Source organism: Phalacrocorax aristotelis, chromosome 3 (genome assembly GCF_949628215.1).
Source record: "Phalacrocorax aristotelis chromosome 3, bGulAri2.1, whole genome shotgun sequence".
Classification (NCBI taxonomy): domain Eukaryota; kingdom Metazoa; phylum Chordata; class Aves; order Suliformes; family Phalacrocoracidae; genus Phalacrocorax; species Phalacrocorax aristotelis.
In genome coordinates, this window is record NC_134278.1 from 103714053 (window position 1) to 103728212 (window position 14160).

Consider the following 14160-nt stretch of genomic DNA (forward strand, 5'->3'; position numbering starts at 1 on the left):
AATCAGCACTTTTGTCACAAGCTCGTTCAGTGTTTTGGTGCGTTTTTGGGTTTTTCTAATTGTGGTAGATACTCTAAGGCCTAAACCCTTTGCAGTGTGTGCTGCAGAGATAACCAGTCGGTGTGGTTGCTGCTCTGAAGCTTTTTTTGTTGTTGTTGTTGCGAACCAAGAATCAACAAGTGCAGCTGGAGCCAGCGAGCGGGGAAAGTATGGGTAGTTCTACTGCAATGTAGTGCACAGACTTACGGTTTTATGTAATTCCATATAGTAGCATTAGTGACCCCAAGGGCCATATTGTTTTTATTGTAGAACTGTGAAGAGGGGAAACTGAGTAACAGAATAGAAATAGGGAAAAGTGATTTTTGTTAAGAGCCTGTCCTAACCAACCAGTTGGGAAGCCTTTCATTTCCTTCGTGAAGTGTTAGGTATCTTGTGGTATGTTAGGTGTCAACTGATGTGTATTCACTTCTTGTTCATTTCACTTTTATTAAAGGAAGTAGAGAAGAGGTGGTGGGGTTTTGTTTGTGTGTGGTTTTCTTTTTCTTGAATGTTGATAATTTGAGGCCTTGGGGCTATGTTACGTATACAGACACCTGCTGATACAGTTCCCAGATCTGAAATAGATTTTTGTGTTTTGTTTTTCTTTGTTTTTTTTTTTTTTCTGGGGATGAGGAAGACAAGGAAGAGAAGGGCTTAGCACTTAGTTTTCTTACATGGGAAACTTCATTGCTCCTCCGCTTCTGCGGATACCACCACTTTTTTGTTCCTGTAGGTATTTTCATGGCTTCTTTACATTTTTCTAAATGAGAAAGTCTCAAAGAGGGATTTTATTTGCCCAGAATATATATCTTTGCTAGAAGAAGTTTGCTGGTATTGCTAGTCATGTGAATTTCCCTGGTGTAAATGTAACTTGGTGTAATTCAGAACGTTTCAGTGAATGAGGTATGCTCTGGTGGCAGAAGTATTTTTATTTCAGTATTAATGCTGCATATAGTAGAAACGCTGCCTAAGACATTCCAAACTTGTATCTGTACTCTGGGAAAGTTTTCATTACATACTTAACCTGTCACTTGTCTTTACATCTTACTATTTTGTGTCCACATAAAGTAATTTAGTTCCAGAGGGTTTAAAAATAGAGTTCAGCAACACAGGCTGTGGGAATGTGGCATATTCTTATGTAATTGTCATCAGACAGTAATGATTTTGCTTGTGCAAATACACTACCCAGAGGAATTCAGTACAGAGAGAATTATTGAGATCTTATCTATAGGACTGTTAGTTTAGCAGTTCTGAAGGAAGATCTATTAAAAATTTGACTACTCGTCAGTGCCATGGTCCCTATCTTATCCTTGTAAGCTATTTTAGAAGCTCTCCATTAAAGGAAACCCATTTGAGTGAAATGCAGAAAAATATTTTATGTCATCTGCTTGATGTAGAAAATCAAGAACTTGTGCTTTCTAAAAATATTAAGACTCTAAAGAAGTGAATAGACTCTGAACAGCCACAGAGTAAGTGTGTTCACTTTGGGTGGTAAAGCTCTTCTGAAGCTTAATGTTTTTCATTTATATTGTGAATACATGTGAAAATTTAGGAATCGTTTGCATTTTGTGTACTGGACACTGATTCTTTTGATAATGACTTTGGTGCTATAACGTATTACCATTGTACGATAGCTTATGTGATTCTGTACCTTGACAATTAATTAATGAAGTCATGCTTCTGAAAAGGGCAAGCATATCAGTGAATGGCAGCAGTGGGATTGCAAGAATTGCTACCTCTCATGATAAATTTCTCCAAATCTTATTTCTGGCTGACAAATTCATTTGTGTTAGCACCTTATTAAATGCAGTTCATGTCAGCATCTTTCTGACTGTATACTATTGCTCTGTACTGAACACTTTCTCACTGTTAAATATGGGTAGAGTTGATAGCATTTGTTGTTGTGCCTTCTGAGATAAACAGCGGTTGTAGGAAAGTCAGATGTTCTTATTGCAAGTTTGGCCCTAATTTTTGGGGGGATCAGTGATGTAATCAGCTAAAATTCCATCATTCCTCAAATACTAATAACTTCTTCCTGTATGCGACAAGTGTTAGGGAATTCAAAAACTTATCTAAAGAAGTTTCTCAAATACAGAGTTGGGACCTAGAATTAATGTGTAGTACATGATTGGGGGAATAAAATGTTGCTAGTAATGGTATACAAATAAACGTATGGGAGCTGAAATTTGATATAAAAAAAGAATTCATAGATATTTACAGCAAGTGTAGTAACTATGTCTTTAATTGTAGAACAATGACTTCGATAAATTTTCATTTGTTTTTAAACTCTCCCTATACTTTTGTTGTTTTGTGAAACTGATTTATAGACACACATAACTGACTGCAAAAAAGGAGAGTTGGCATACCTTGAAGATGAGAAATAGCCTGGGATTTCAGGTTTGTTCTTCCGTTTTCAGATATAGATGTGCTCCAGCGTAGTATCCTGACTTGTCTCGAGTCCTCAATTCTTGTAGCTGTTCACACTATCTTATATGAAACTCAGAATAGTTATGTTTTCTGACATTTAATTTCTGTAAGTTTCTGTTCTGACACTGTTACATTTTTGAATTTTATAATATGACAATTACATTTGTATTAAGTTTCTTTGGTCTGCATGTCAGATATACTCTGAATGTGTTGCCTGTGTGTTGGCTCTTAGTCTTTACAGGAAGCACTGGGCAGGACCCTCTGAAGTGGAGGAGTACGGGGATTCTCTGTAGCTCGATAGGCAGCTGTTATACCCTGCAGCAATGGTTGGTATGGGGTAGAGTGCGTTTTCATTGTTGTGTAGTTTTCTGTACCTGGTGTCCAGCAGACAGTGCCTAAGGACATAAATGGGTGTGGACATGCAACTGGATGCTTTGTGTCCTCCTTTTGGTGATGGCCATTTGATGACAGCGAGTTTAAATAACCTAGGCACAACGTCTGTCTCTGATGTATACCATAAGCTTCTCCATAACACAGGTTTATCAGTTATCCCCTCATCTACTGTAGTATCCTGCTAGCTATTTAGTACTTTCAACTAAGTAGTGTTGCTCTGTTTTGCTTTCCCCTTTGTGTATCCCAAGAACCATGACAGTTCTCTTTTTGTGAATCTGTTAAATCCAAATTTCAGTCACTTTCATCGATAAAGGAGAGGTCTTCAACACTTATGTTTCTAAGGCTTTGTGAAAATAACTTCTGAGGTGGAGAAATGGCTTTCAAACTTACAGTGTGAGTACAGCTGTGTTACAAGACATCAGAGAACCTGTACGGGAAAAGGTTGTAGAAAGTCAGGTTTTATAATCCTGGTGTTCAAGGAACTACTTGATTTTTTTTTTTTTCCCCTTGTGCTCTTACAAGCACTCACAAGGCAGGTTGTGAAGGCAGCAAAAATCATGGTTCTTTCAGAATTGATGAGACACAGATGCAGTGTAACTTTAGCTGCAATAAACCCTATATATATTTAACAGGAGAAGGTATAGAATTAGAAAGTAAATGTAAATGGCTGTCAGTTTAGTAAAAGATATTGCCTTTCCTTACAAGTTGTGCAACAAAATGAGCTTTCCTGTCAGTGTGTGTTTGTTAAATATTTTGTGAACAGTCAAAGCTCTACAATGTTACATGCTTTAGCAGGGTAGTGAACAGAAATGATACTTGATTTTCACTGAAAAAGCAAGTGCCTATTATTTCTGTTAGGAGTTTCAGTATGAATATTAATGCTGAACACAAGCTGCGTGAACTGTTTTGGAGTAGGTGAAAGCAGTTACACTGTTTCCTGCAACAGTACTTTTATGTGCTGCTTTGGTAAGGGTTAGAGAGGAACTGGGTCAGCCTTTGGTGAACTATGCTAGAATTGCTTCAGATAAATGTAAAGGTCAGTGTAGGCAAACTAGATTTTCTTATAGTAAAGTAGAATCTTCTCCTAGTAAAGACATTACAGTTTATTGCTAGCTGTGGGCTGTTGCTGTAACAGCATTTTTATAGCCTTATGTGAGTCATACTAAGCTATGGCTCAACTTAATATTTTATGTACCTCAATATGTTATTCTACATTCCTTATTATAACCTTTGAAATTTCTCACCTTACTGAATGCAATTGATACTAACTGGTGATGTCTTTAATATTTCTTGTAGTTATTTTTCAACCTATCTCAAATGCACACATTTTTGTTACAGTAACATCTGCAGTGATAATTAAAATTGCTTCATAGGTTTGGAATACAAGCTTGACAGCTGGCTGTGAGCAATGGACAAAGTTGCAAAACTGAGATTGATAAAAAATGCTGTAATAGCATTAACTATACTTGTTCTATCTAGTTGTTGTTGCCATTTTTTTTCTTCAATTATAGTAAGAGAAATGAGAGCTCCAATAAAATTAATCAAAAGAGATGTCTTTGGTTTTCAGGAGAAGGAGTTTCAATGTGGAACACTGGCATGTTGAATGTGCAATGTGAATAAAAAGCTGCAGTAATGCGTGTATTGTATCCTCAGTCTATTACAGAGGAGTTTCCAGTGTCCCAAATAGATCAAGTAATTCTCATAATCATCCTGAGGAAACGTGTTGTAGTAATTATAATATTAATTTGTCTGATCTGTCCAAGAAGTAATGTGATTAGGATACAATTATATTATATATGAGATCATGGCTGTAATTTTTAGGGTAAACAAGGTTGGCACCCTGTACAGATCTTAGTTCAGGAGTTGCAAGAGACCTGATACTCAGTAGAGAAGATTAATTGCAGAAGTGCATAAGATTCAAAGTTGTAGTCTGATGGAAAGTAAGTACGTTACTGCTCAGGGCCTTTTAAGAATCATGTTATCCCTTTACTTCAAAAACATTTAAGTGTGTTCCCTCTTCTTGAGTTGCAGATGGTGCCAGATCAAAAGATAAATTGACAGTATTTTGGGGGAATTCAAGGCAAGTTTAGATCAGATGTATAAATCCAAGCTGGTTATATTGTGTTTGATCTTGAAGTATTTCACAGAACTAAGGCAACTTTACCACCATACTTATGCCATTATCTGGAGTAAATTGGTATGTCCACTTTAGGAGTGACATTGATTTTAGTGATATGGTTATCCATATGGATTAGGGGTACTGAATTGGATTGAAATTAATCCTGGACTGTGGTGTAAGACATTAGTGTCCCTGTCTTTTCTTTCCCTTTTACTTTGTGCTGCAGGGCGGGTAGCAGAATGGGCTGCAAGAGAGTATATATGCTAGTTCATATTCTGGCATGTTAGCAGAAGCCTGTTTGTTTTTAAAGCTGAATGTAGGTATAAGCCTACTAGTTCAGTTTTTGGTGCACCTCTACTTCTGCCAGTTTGCTATTAATGTGAAAGCCTGTGACAGAAGGGCTGGGCAGGCAGCTGGATGGGAGTTGATGTCTCAGATTAACACAAATAATGTACTGGAATTTGAGTCTTATAGCTCCTGTATATTAGTGCAGAAGCATTAGAAAGCCCCTTAAATCTCAAGGGCATCTCACTTCTGATATGCGCATCTGCGAGGATAGCTGTCTTCATGGGTGTTTAACAATAAGGCTAAAGGGGCTAGTGCCCTCCCCATTGTGCAGTTATAGCTACTAAGAAAAGTGGGTTAATATATCTGTTTAAGCATCATGCATAGAAACCTTGTACAAATATACCTGGCCTTGCCTCTACTGGTGTCTGAAATTCCTACTGCACAAACAAAAAAACAAGCAAAAATCAGGCAACCCCCCCGCCACACCCCTCCCCCCCCAAATCCCTCCACAGTAATTGAAACTTTGAAAACTGAAAGAATGTTTTAAATCATTTGGATGCTACACATCTCTTGAAGTAAATTCTAGGTTAATTGGCTTCCACTTTCCTCTTTCGCTCTGAATTTTCAAAAAATTGTTGCTTCATTTGAATGCTTTTCCTACTGTATTGCTTCTCTTGCTTCTGAGAACTATTTTTGTGTGATTTTTGGAGGTTTTTATTCTTGTGAACCAAATGGATAAAGAAGGGTAACATTCTTCCAGAGCTGTCTCACCCCTTAGAAGATATGACGATTCTGCTCTGCTAAGGACAAAAGTAAATGTTAAGAGGGAGTAATAGGACTAGAGATTACAGCAGGGTAGAAAAGAGGTATGATAAATAAATGCTAGTGACAGTAGTTTCAGGAATTCAAAATGAGCTTGTGTTTCTACCACACTCTGTGCGTTTGGTGGTCTTGCAACTGAAATGTTTAAGACTTCTGAAAATGGTTTAAAAGGAGAATATATAATTTCTTTAGGTAAGATATTTCATTACGAGCTTGGATTTCTTCATAAACATGCTGTTCAGTTCCCCCATTAATGCTTAAAATTTGTGTACTTAATGGTTGTGACTGTCCATTCAGCCATCACTAGTAAGTACCTTTAAGATTGGAGTTTATGGTAAATCGGAGGGGGAACCTGTGCTCTATGTGTGTAGATTTTCTGTGTTTTATGTGTCCACATCTACAACTCCGCCAGTATGGGTAGAAAATCATTTATTCATTCCTCCATCAATTTATACTGGAAAACAAAGTGAAGTGTCTTGCCTTTAAACATCCTCTACATAATTTACTGATTGTCTTCCATATTTATCAGTTGGTGTAATGTAGTAAAGAGCATGAACATTATTCTCTGTGTTACCTCAATGAAAGGGGTCGTCTGATGCTTTGATGTGAGAATGATTGCTGTGTTTACAGAGAGGGTTCACAGCCTTCAGAGAAGGGTTAGAGTTCAGCAGCAATCATTTAATGTTTTCTCTTTTTTGTAATTATGTTCATGTGAATATGGGTGAACTTACCGAAGCACACTGAGTTAAAAACATGCTAAATGCTAGTGAAACTTGAGGAGGAAGGAGCAAAACTTTTAAAAGGATAAGGCCTTAATCAGACACTGTGTATGTTTAGGGATATTTTTCCTTACATGTAAGTGTGTGATTCTATAAATGTGAGTGCCTACATGTGGTGGGAAACTGCATTTAATACTCTAGAATTACCTGTAGCAGGGTATTCTCTCAACTTAATATCACTCCACTGAACCAATATTTTAAAAAAATCAAACAGATATCAGCCATCTGGAAAGACAGAATTAGTCACTGTTTGATAATATATGACTTTTTTTCAAAGAACTACTGTCTTAACTGCATTTTGGCATTTAGGTACCATCAAGACATAATTATCCTTAAAAATATTTTATCCTAATGACAACTCTTAAACAGAACTCCGTAACGTACTGTCAAGGAGGAATACTATGTATTTCCTTTCCCGTTCATATATTTAAAATGCGCTCCCTAACTGCAGTTAGAGTGAATGGTCTTTGATGTTCTGGCCATGCGGAATCCCTGAAAAACAGAAGTGTGATGAGGTGAGTTAAAACCAAACAATAATAGCAAGGTCAAAAACAACTGGGGGAAAAAACCACAGACCACTTTTCTTTCCAAGACAGAAATTTGGGAAGATACTTTTTAAAAGGAACGTATGCTTATGTGTTACAAATTGCATAGGACTGGTTGGCAAGGCTTTCTCTCTCAGCAGAAATAAAATAATCTTTATAGGATGGACATTAAGACTACCCTGACTAAAGTGAGTAAAATTAATTTGGCAGGTAAAATTGTTATCGAGTTTATGCTTAACATTTCAGATTCATATGTTGTCTTCCTCTGTGTTGTGTTTTTTCTTGAAATATATAGGCATTTCAGTAGGACTATGGAGGAGCTGGTTCACGATCTAGTCTCAGCACTGGAAGAAAGTTCAGAGCAAGCCAGAGGAGGTTTTGCTGATACTGGAGATCATTCTCGAAGTGTGTCTTGTCTTCTAAAGCGACAGGCAAGGAAAAGGAGGGGACGAAAAAGACGTTCATTTACCACCCATCATCCCTGGGAGACTGGTCACTGCTTAAGTGAGGGTTCTGATTCCAGTTTAGAAGAATCAAGCAAAGACTACAGGGAGAATCATGCTAATAAGAAAGACCACAGTGACTCTGATGACCAGTTGTTGGTTGCTAAACGTAGGCCTTCCTCAAACTTGAATAACATTAGAGGCAAAAGACCTCTGTGGCATGAACCAGATTTGGCTGTTGACAGTTTGGGAAACAGAACTTTGCGCAGGAGAAGAAAGGTAAAACGGATGGCAATAGATCTGCCATCAGAAGTCTCTAATGCACTGACAATCACTCAACAGCAGGATAACAGCAGAGATCAAGAAATGGACAATGACAATAAATCATATCAACACCAAGAGTTTGCTAAGAGCAAAGTGAAAAAAAGAAAAGTAGCTGCAGCTCGACAAGGACCGGAAATCTTAGATGAAGGAGTAGTTATAGAAAATGAAGAACTGAACCAAGCAAATAAGGACAAAATGGAGTATGAGGAGCAAAAAGGCTCAGATGAGAACATGAGTGACAGGTTATTCTTTCTCTTCCTTTTTACAGAAACTTTGGATAATATTTGCTTTTATTACTGTTGCTGGTATTGGGAGTCTTTGGATTTTTCTTTAATTCCAGAGTTAAAATGCTAGCATCAATAGCATCTGTTTTAACAACTTAGTCTTAATCTTTTTTTTTAAAGTCTACTATTTTTAATATATATGAGTTCTTAGGTTAAGGAATTCAGCATTAAATAGAGAATCATGTAGCAGAGGAGTATCGGAGAAAAGTTTATTGAAATAATACATTCTAATTGTTTCAAGATTAAGAAATGCAGAATATACAAATTATATGTTTTTTTCCTGGGTATTTCAACTGGTGACAGTTCTGAGACAAAAATTAAGGTTTTCTTCCAATTTCTAGACATTGGTGTTTTGGTTGTTATCTCTATTCATCAGAAAGGTTGTCAGTGTTTAGAGTCACCATTTAGACAGTATGTTCTTATGTGTCATGGGCATAAAAAGTCTGCAGGTTGCCAAGGATATACATCACTTATGAAATGCAAAAACCAATTTACAGTTCAGAAACACCTGAGCTTACCATTAGAAAAATGGGGGAATGATGACCCTTTGGCAGTATACCTCATCCATCCATTCCAGACAGCAGTCATACTACAATGGTAATTGTTTCCAAAGTACTGTTTTGACAACACAGTAAGGTGTAAGTCATTTTTCCACTGTACTGCAGGGCCTGGTAAGCTTGATTATGTTTATCCCACGTGTCTGGTTCTGAATGCAGGACTGTCAACAAGAAAGACTCATATTAAAATACATAATTTTGGTCAGTTGCTTGTCAGCACTAGTGTCCCTGGGTTTTTTTTGTAGGCATTTTATCTATAAGCTGTTAAGACTCTTCCTTACTGGAGAGGTAGACTTTTGATGCAGAGAATACCCAGGGGTTTTGACCAGAGCAGACAGATTGGTTACTGTAATAACAGCAGTATTGGTAAGTAACTAATTCCAGTTACTAATGTCTTAACTACTAGAGCAGAAACAGTCCTCCAGGGCAGCTGGAGCTGGAGGACTGCCTCCAGGAGGCAGTCTGAAGTTTAACTTCAGACATCTCATTTCGGCATGCAAGACAGGAGTGTGTGTTGTCAGGAAGCCTTTAGAAATGACACTGGGACTCTGTTCCCCCAAGTTCGGTACCTAAAGAGAGAGAGTTAAAAATTTCCTTAGAGCTAGGAACCATTGCATATTTTATCATCTGCCATATTCTTGTCACTTTTTTATTTATAAAAGATTTTGTTACGCTACAAGGGTAACAGTTCTCCAACTCAAAAATTCTGTAGCTAATTTCTAGATGGAGAAAGTGTGATTAATACAATAATCCTCTTGTAGACTTCCCAAACTGTGCTACTTCCAGGTCAGTCTGAATATATTTTTATTTTTTCACCAAAGAAATGTTATTGATTTAAAAACTAATCTTCCTCTTCAAAATGGTTTGTTTTCTTACACCAAATGCTATCATTTTTCAAATCGTACTTCAAATCTGTGTCTTCGGCCCCAATAAATGGCCTTTAAAACCATTCTCGTCTTCATAGTGTTTTCTGCTCAGGCACGTGGTTGAGTGGTGGTCTGTCATTCTACCAAATTTCCTACAGTGGTCATCTATACCAAAAGGCTTGGAAACCACTGAATTGGAGAACTTGCATTCCGTAATGTAATTAGAAGTCCACCATATAAGCCTCTTGGGTGCATACAGTATCTGAATATTTTGTACATGAACAATTTTAACTGGTTTTAAACTAGCTTTACTTAACTGCAATAGTGCCTCTATTGTTTGGGATCATTTAGCCAGAAGAATCAGAAACAACTACCAAACTCTGTTCCAAAGAATATGTTCTCAAAGTAAAAGCTGAGATTTTAAACGGGAACATGAGTTTTGTGAGATTGCACAAGATATGGAGAGATAACAAAGCATCTTGAGTAAGACTCAGGCTTCAGCAACACTTGTTGGAAGAAGAAAAACAGAAAGTATACAAAGCTTCTCTAACTTTTACATTTTTGTGCACGCAGTTTATTCAAAAAGGATTTTTTTTAGAAGCTCAGTTTTTAAAAACAAAAGACAATAATGTTTAATGGGAGTCAAATTGCTTGGATCTAAAACTGGTGAGACGTTTTCAGTAGATACATGAAATTAAAATAATGTACATATTTAAAGTGCACATTAAAAATGCTAAGTGACACTTCTTTTGTAGTCTTTTATCTGCGTGTGTTCAAAAACCAAACACAACAATAACCCTTTAAGTGCAGTATTCAGCTCTAGTAGTAGGGGTCTTCAAGCTCTTAAAATGTCAGCTTCTAAATAATCCTGATGATGAATTCCTGTGAGGTTGATTTTGAGCATTACAAATGAGATGTTCATGATCAGAGCCTGCCATTTGTTCATTCTCCCTTATCCTCAATGCTTAGCTTCTTGGCCAGTTTCAGCCAAATTTGCCAGTGCATGGAGTTCTGGATGATATTTAATTCCTGCAAACTTTGGTGATTGTTTGCATTTTAAGTGACTAAAGATGAGAAATCTCAATTGCCCCTTTGAAAGAGAGCAGCGGTGAAATGAAGACATTTAATAACGCCAGAGATGCGACCCACCAGCCTGCCAGTCAGTGCAAGTCAGTGGCTGCTCAGTTCTTGGAGACAGGCTTTGTTAGTGAATGAAGTTCAAGAGTCTCATATGAAACCAAGGTATGAGATGGTTTACTAGTAATAGTAACTAATAATAAAACTTATTTCTTCTTTGTTTCCACAAATGTATAAATAAAGCTGTGAAAGCATTTTGGATGGCAGAGCCATTCCTTCCAAGTTTTTGCTTGCGTATCCTGTTCTATAGGACTAAAAAGAATCTGTGGCTTTTTTCTTTTTCATGGAAGTCTTGCTGGGAGCAGAATTCTCATTCCAAAGCAAAGGAATTAGCAATATACCGTGCAAAATTATATTAAAACTGGAAATAAATTCTATCATAACAACTTTCTTGTACTTGGGTATTATGGTATTAATTCCAGAGGTTTTGAATTTATTCAGTGAAGTGACTGCCATGTAGCAATTATCTCAGCTGTAATCCCTACCCTAGTTGACTGTGGTCTGAGGAGAATGAACACTGTGGCTGCCATGGATATACCAGTGTTATGGTCTGATTTTTTTTAAAACACAAACATTATTATGTGTAATTTCAAAAATTTCAAGTGGTTGTGTTTTCATGAACTGGCTAGTCCTTCAGCAAGATTTATTGCACAATTAAAATAACATTTGAAAAAAGGAAGGGTACTGTTCTCAAAATTGGATATTTTGGTGAGGAAAGTGGCTGAAGTACTAGGGTTGAAAGGATTTCCTAACTTTCATTTTTAAAAAGTACAATTAAATAATAAATGGATAGGAAGAATCTATGCAAAGGGCATGGTTTTTCTTTAATATGTGTGATGTAAAATTGTGCACAATGACATGTAAGACAGTAAAGCCATCTATGTTGTAAGTAACGTGAGGATGGGATGCTTGCTAAAAGGAGTTACTAGGATTTGCACTGCTAGGAAGTTCAAGTTTTGGTCTCCCTGATGAAAGAGGGTTCTATTCTCATTGCATGCCTGTCATCTTTCTTCTGCTTAGGGCAGTTGTGCAAGTGCTTAAGTCTGTTCTGATTATATTATGTATAAAAGATGGTATAAGTATTGCTTATACAGTAAAAATATGGATAAGCAGAAGTATTGGCAAAGGTTAAGAAAACTTAATCTTCAAACACAGAGATCTGTGTGTGTATATATTTCTTTAAAAAAAAATCACTGCTTTCTGTCCCTGATACCATATTGTGTTTCAAATCCTCCTGAAGGAAGATACAAAAACCAAATATATGCTTATAATTAAACACAAATTGGACTAATTTTATGTAACTCATATTACCAGCTTTAAAAAAATGGAGGCTTATTTTTGTGAAAGATTAACATTTAAAAGGAAATCATTTTCCAAAGATCACTAGTTATTTAGGAACAAAAGTAAAACTAATTTATTAGTAGAGAGTAACTAAAAATATTTGAAACCAATTATCCATTTAATATTAATAAGTATAGAAAGGTAAACAGATCTCAAGTTCTTATAGCTTGTATGGAACATTGAGAGTAGCTGTAGTATTTATAACCTGTACTTGAATTTGTGTGGTGAACTGAAGAGAGTTTTTCTTTTTAAATTGTTGTATGTCTCACTGTAAGGAAAATGTGATCAAATTTTGGTGAGAATATTACTTCCTTAGCAGAGCTACTCTATTGTCAAAAAATGAAATAAATGGCTTACAAAATCCTTTTCTATGAAACTCACCAAATTGTGATCTGTGTTATTAAAAGACAATTCTGTTTTACTACTTACAGATACGTGGAATATCGTTTTTAACAATGTGTATGCAGCAAAGAACAAAATAGTTTACCTATTAATGTCTTTCAATTTAGAGAGGTGTGTGTGCATGTTGTATACACACCTTCTAATTTTAAGGCCATGATGGAAGCCACAGAAAAGTAAACTCTACCTTCCTTTTTTTGTTGATGATGTGATCATTGATCATACTTACTTTCTTCAGGGTGACCTTTATTTTGATTTAATTGGCTGCCTTTGTTATAAACTTTTTTCTTTCTTCCCAAGTAGTATGTCGTGAAACCTTAAGCTGTGTCTTTTCCAGAACACTTGCAAATGATGTTTAGAAAGGTAATTTGATTTTCAGACTTTTATATTTCATGTGCTGAAGGAAGGCTTAGGCTGCTTTTGATTGAGACTTTTCCTATTTTATTGAGCAGTGGTGTTCCAGGATCAAGCTGAATTGCACAGCATAAGAAGGAAGCAGTGAGCATTTGATGGAAGCGGATAATAAAATGCATCAATTGTGTCAGCACCTCGTTGCAGTCACATCTGGCTTACTGTCAGGGTACCATTAGATTCCCGTGGTTTTATGTGCCAAAAATAATATGCTTTGTAGTTAATGGAACTAGGATATTTGCAGTTTGATTAAAAAAAAAATCATCCTATTTTCTTTCCGATATTTGTTGGGCTTAAGTTCAATTTGAGCACAGCCTTGTCTCCTTAAAATTTTACGACTGAAAGATCAATTGTTCTTTTGATGTGTTTCTTTCTTTCTCTTATTACAGTGAATCCAGCAGTCTGAGCAGCAGCGATGCTGGTTTGTTTACCAATGATGAGGGAAGACAAGGTATTGAAACAATCTTTCCCTTCTCCACCCCTCAAACCACATCAGTTGAAATTCTGTAAGCGTTACAAGTTATTCCGTAGGTTAATTACTATATTTCAGTTGCTATTAGTATTTTAATGAGTGGAAGTATAGCTTTCTTTATGGATTTTTTTTGAAATGTTACCAGAGGGTATCCTGAATCTGTGACTTAGTCAAAAGCTGTGTTGAGAAGCAGTCTCAGTATACATAATCTTTTGAAGATGCTCAAGTTGCAAGTTTATTATATTACAAAGTTTTAATTCTTCCACTGCTCCAATTTTCAGACAGGACACACTGATCATAGCACTGCTTCTCAAGCTATTTTTTGAGGTCCCATTTTTCTTTTCTTCCAAATTGATATGGCAGAATTTTATAGTTCTTTTTCATTCAGTAGTTTGTTTGAAAAGTAGTTTCAAAGAAATTACTTCTTCAGCAGTCTAAGATTGAGATTAGAGGATGTATGCTGTTTAAAATCTCTCCCCTCTGAAAATTTTTTTCTTTAATCTAAAATGCAATG

General features: G+C 36.3%; 1 protein-coding gene across 4 annotated transcripts in view; it reads left to right on the forward strand.

Annotated features, from left to right (window-relative positions):
• The window catches only part of GPATCH2 (G-patch domain containing 2), a 126768-nt gene that overhangs the window by 1124 nt on the left and 111484 nt on the right, over positions 1-14160 (forward strand). For 3 of the 4 annotated variants that reach the window (XM_075088857.1, XM_075088856.1, XM_075088854.1), the window contains exons 2-3: positions 7708-8421; positions 13564-13625. In XM_075088857.1, the coding sequence (XP_074944958.1) occupies positions 7708-8421; positions 13564-13625 (776 nt within the window). Of the gene's footprint in view, positions 1-208; positions 769-2366; positions 2437-7707; positions 8422-13563; positions 13626-14160 lie in introns of those variants that run through there. The other variant, XM_075088858.1, reaches the window with a different exon arrangement.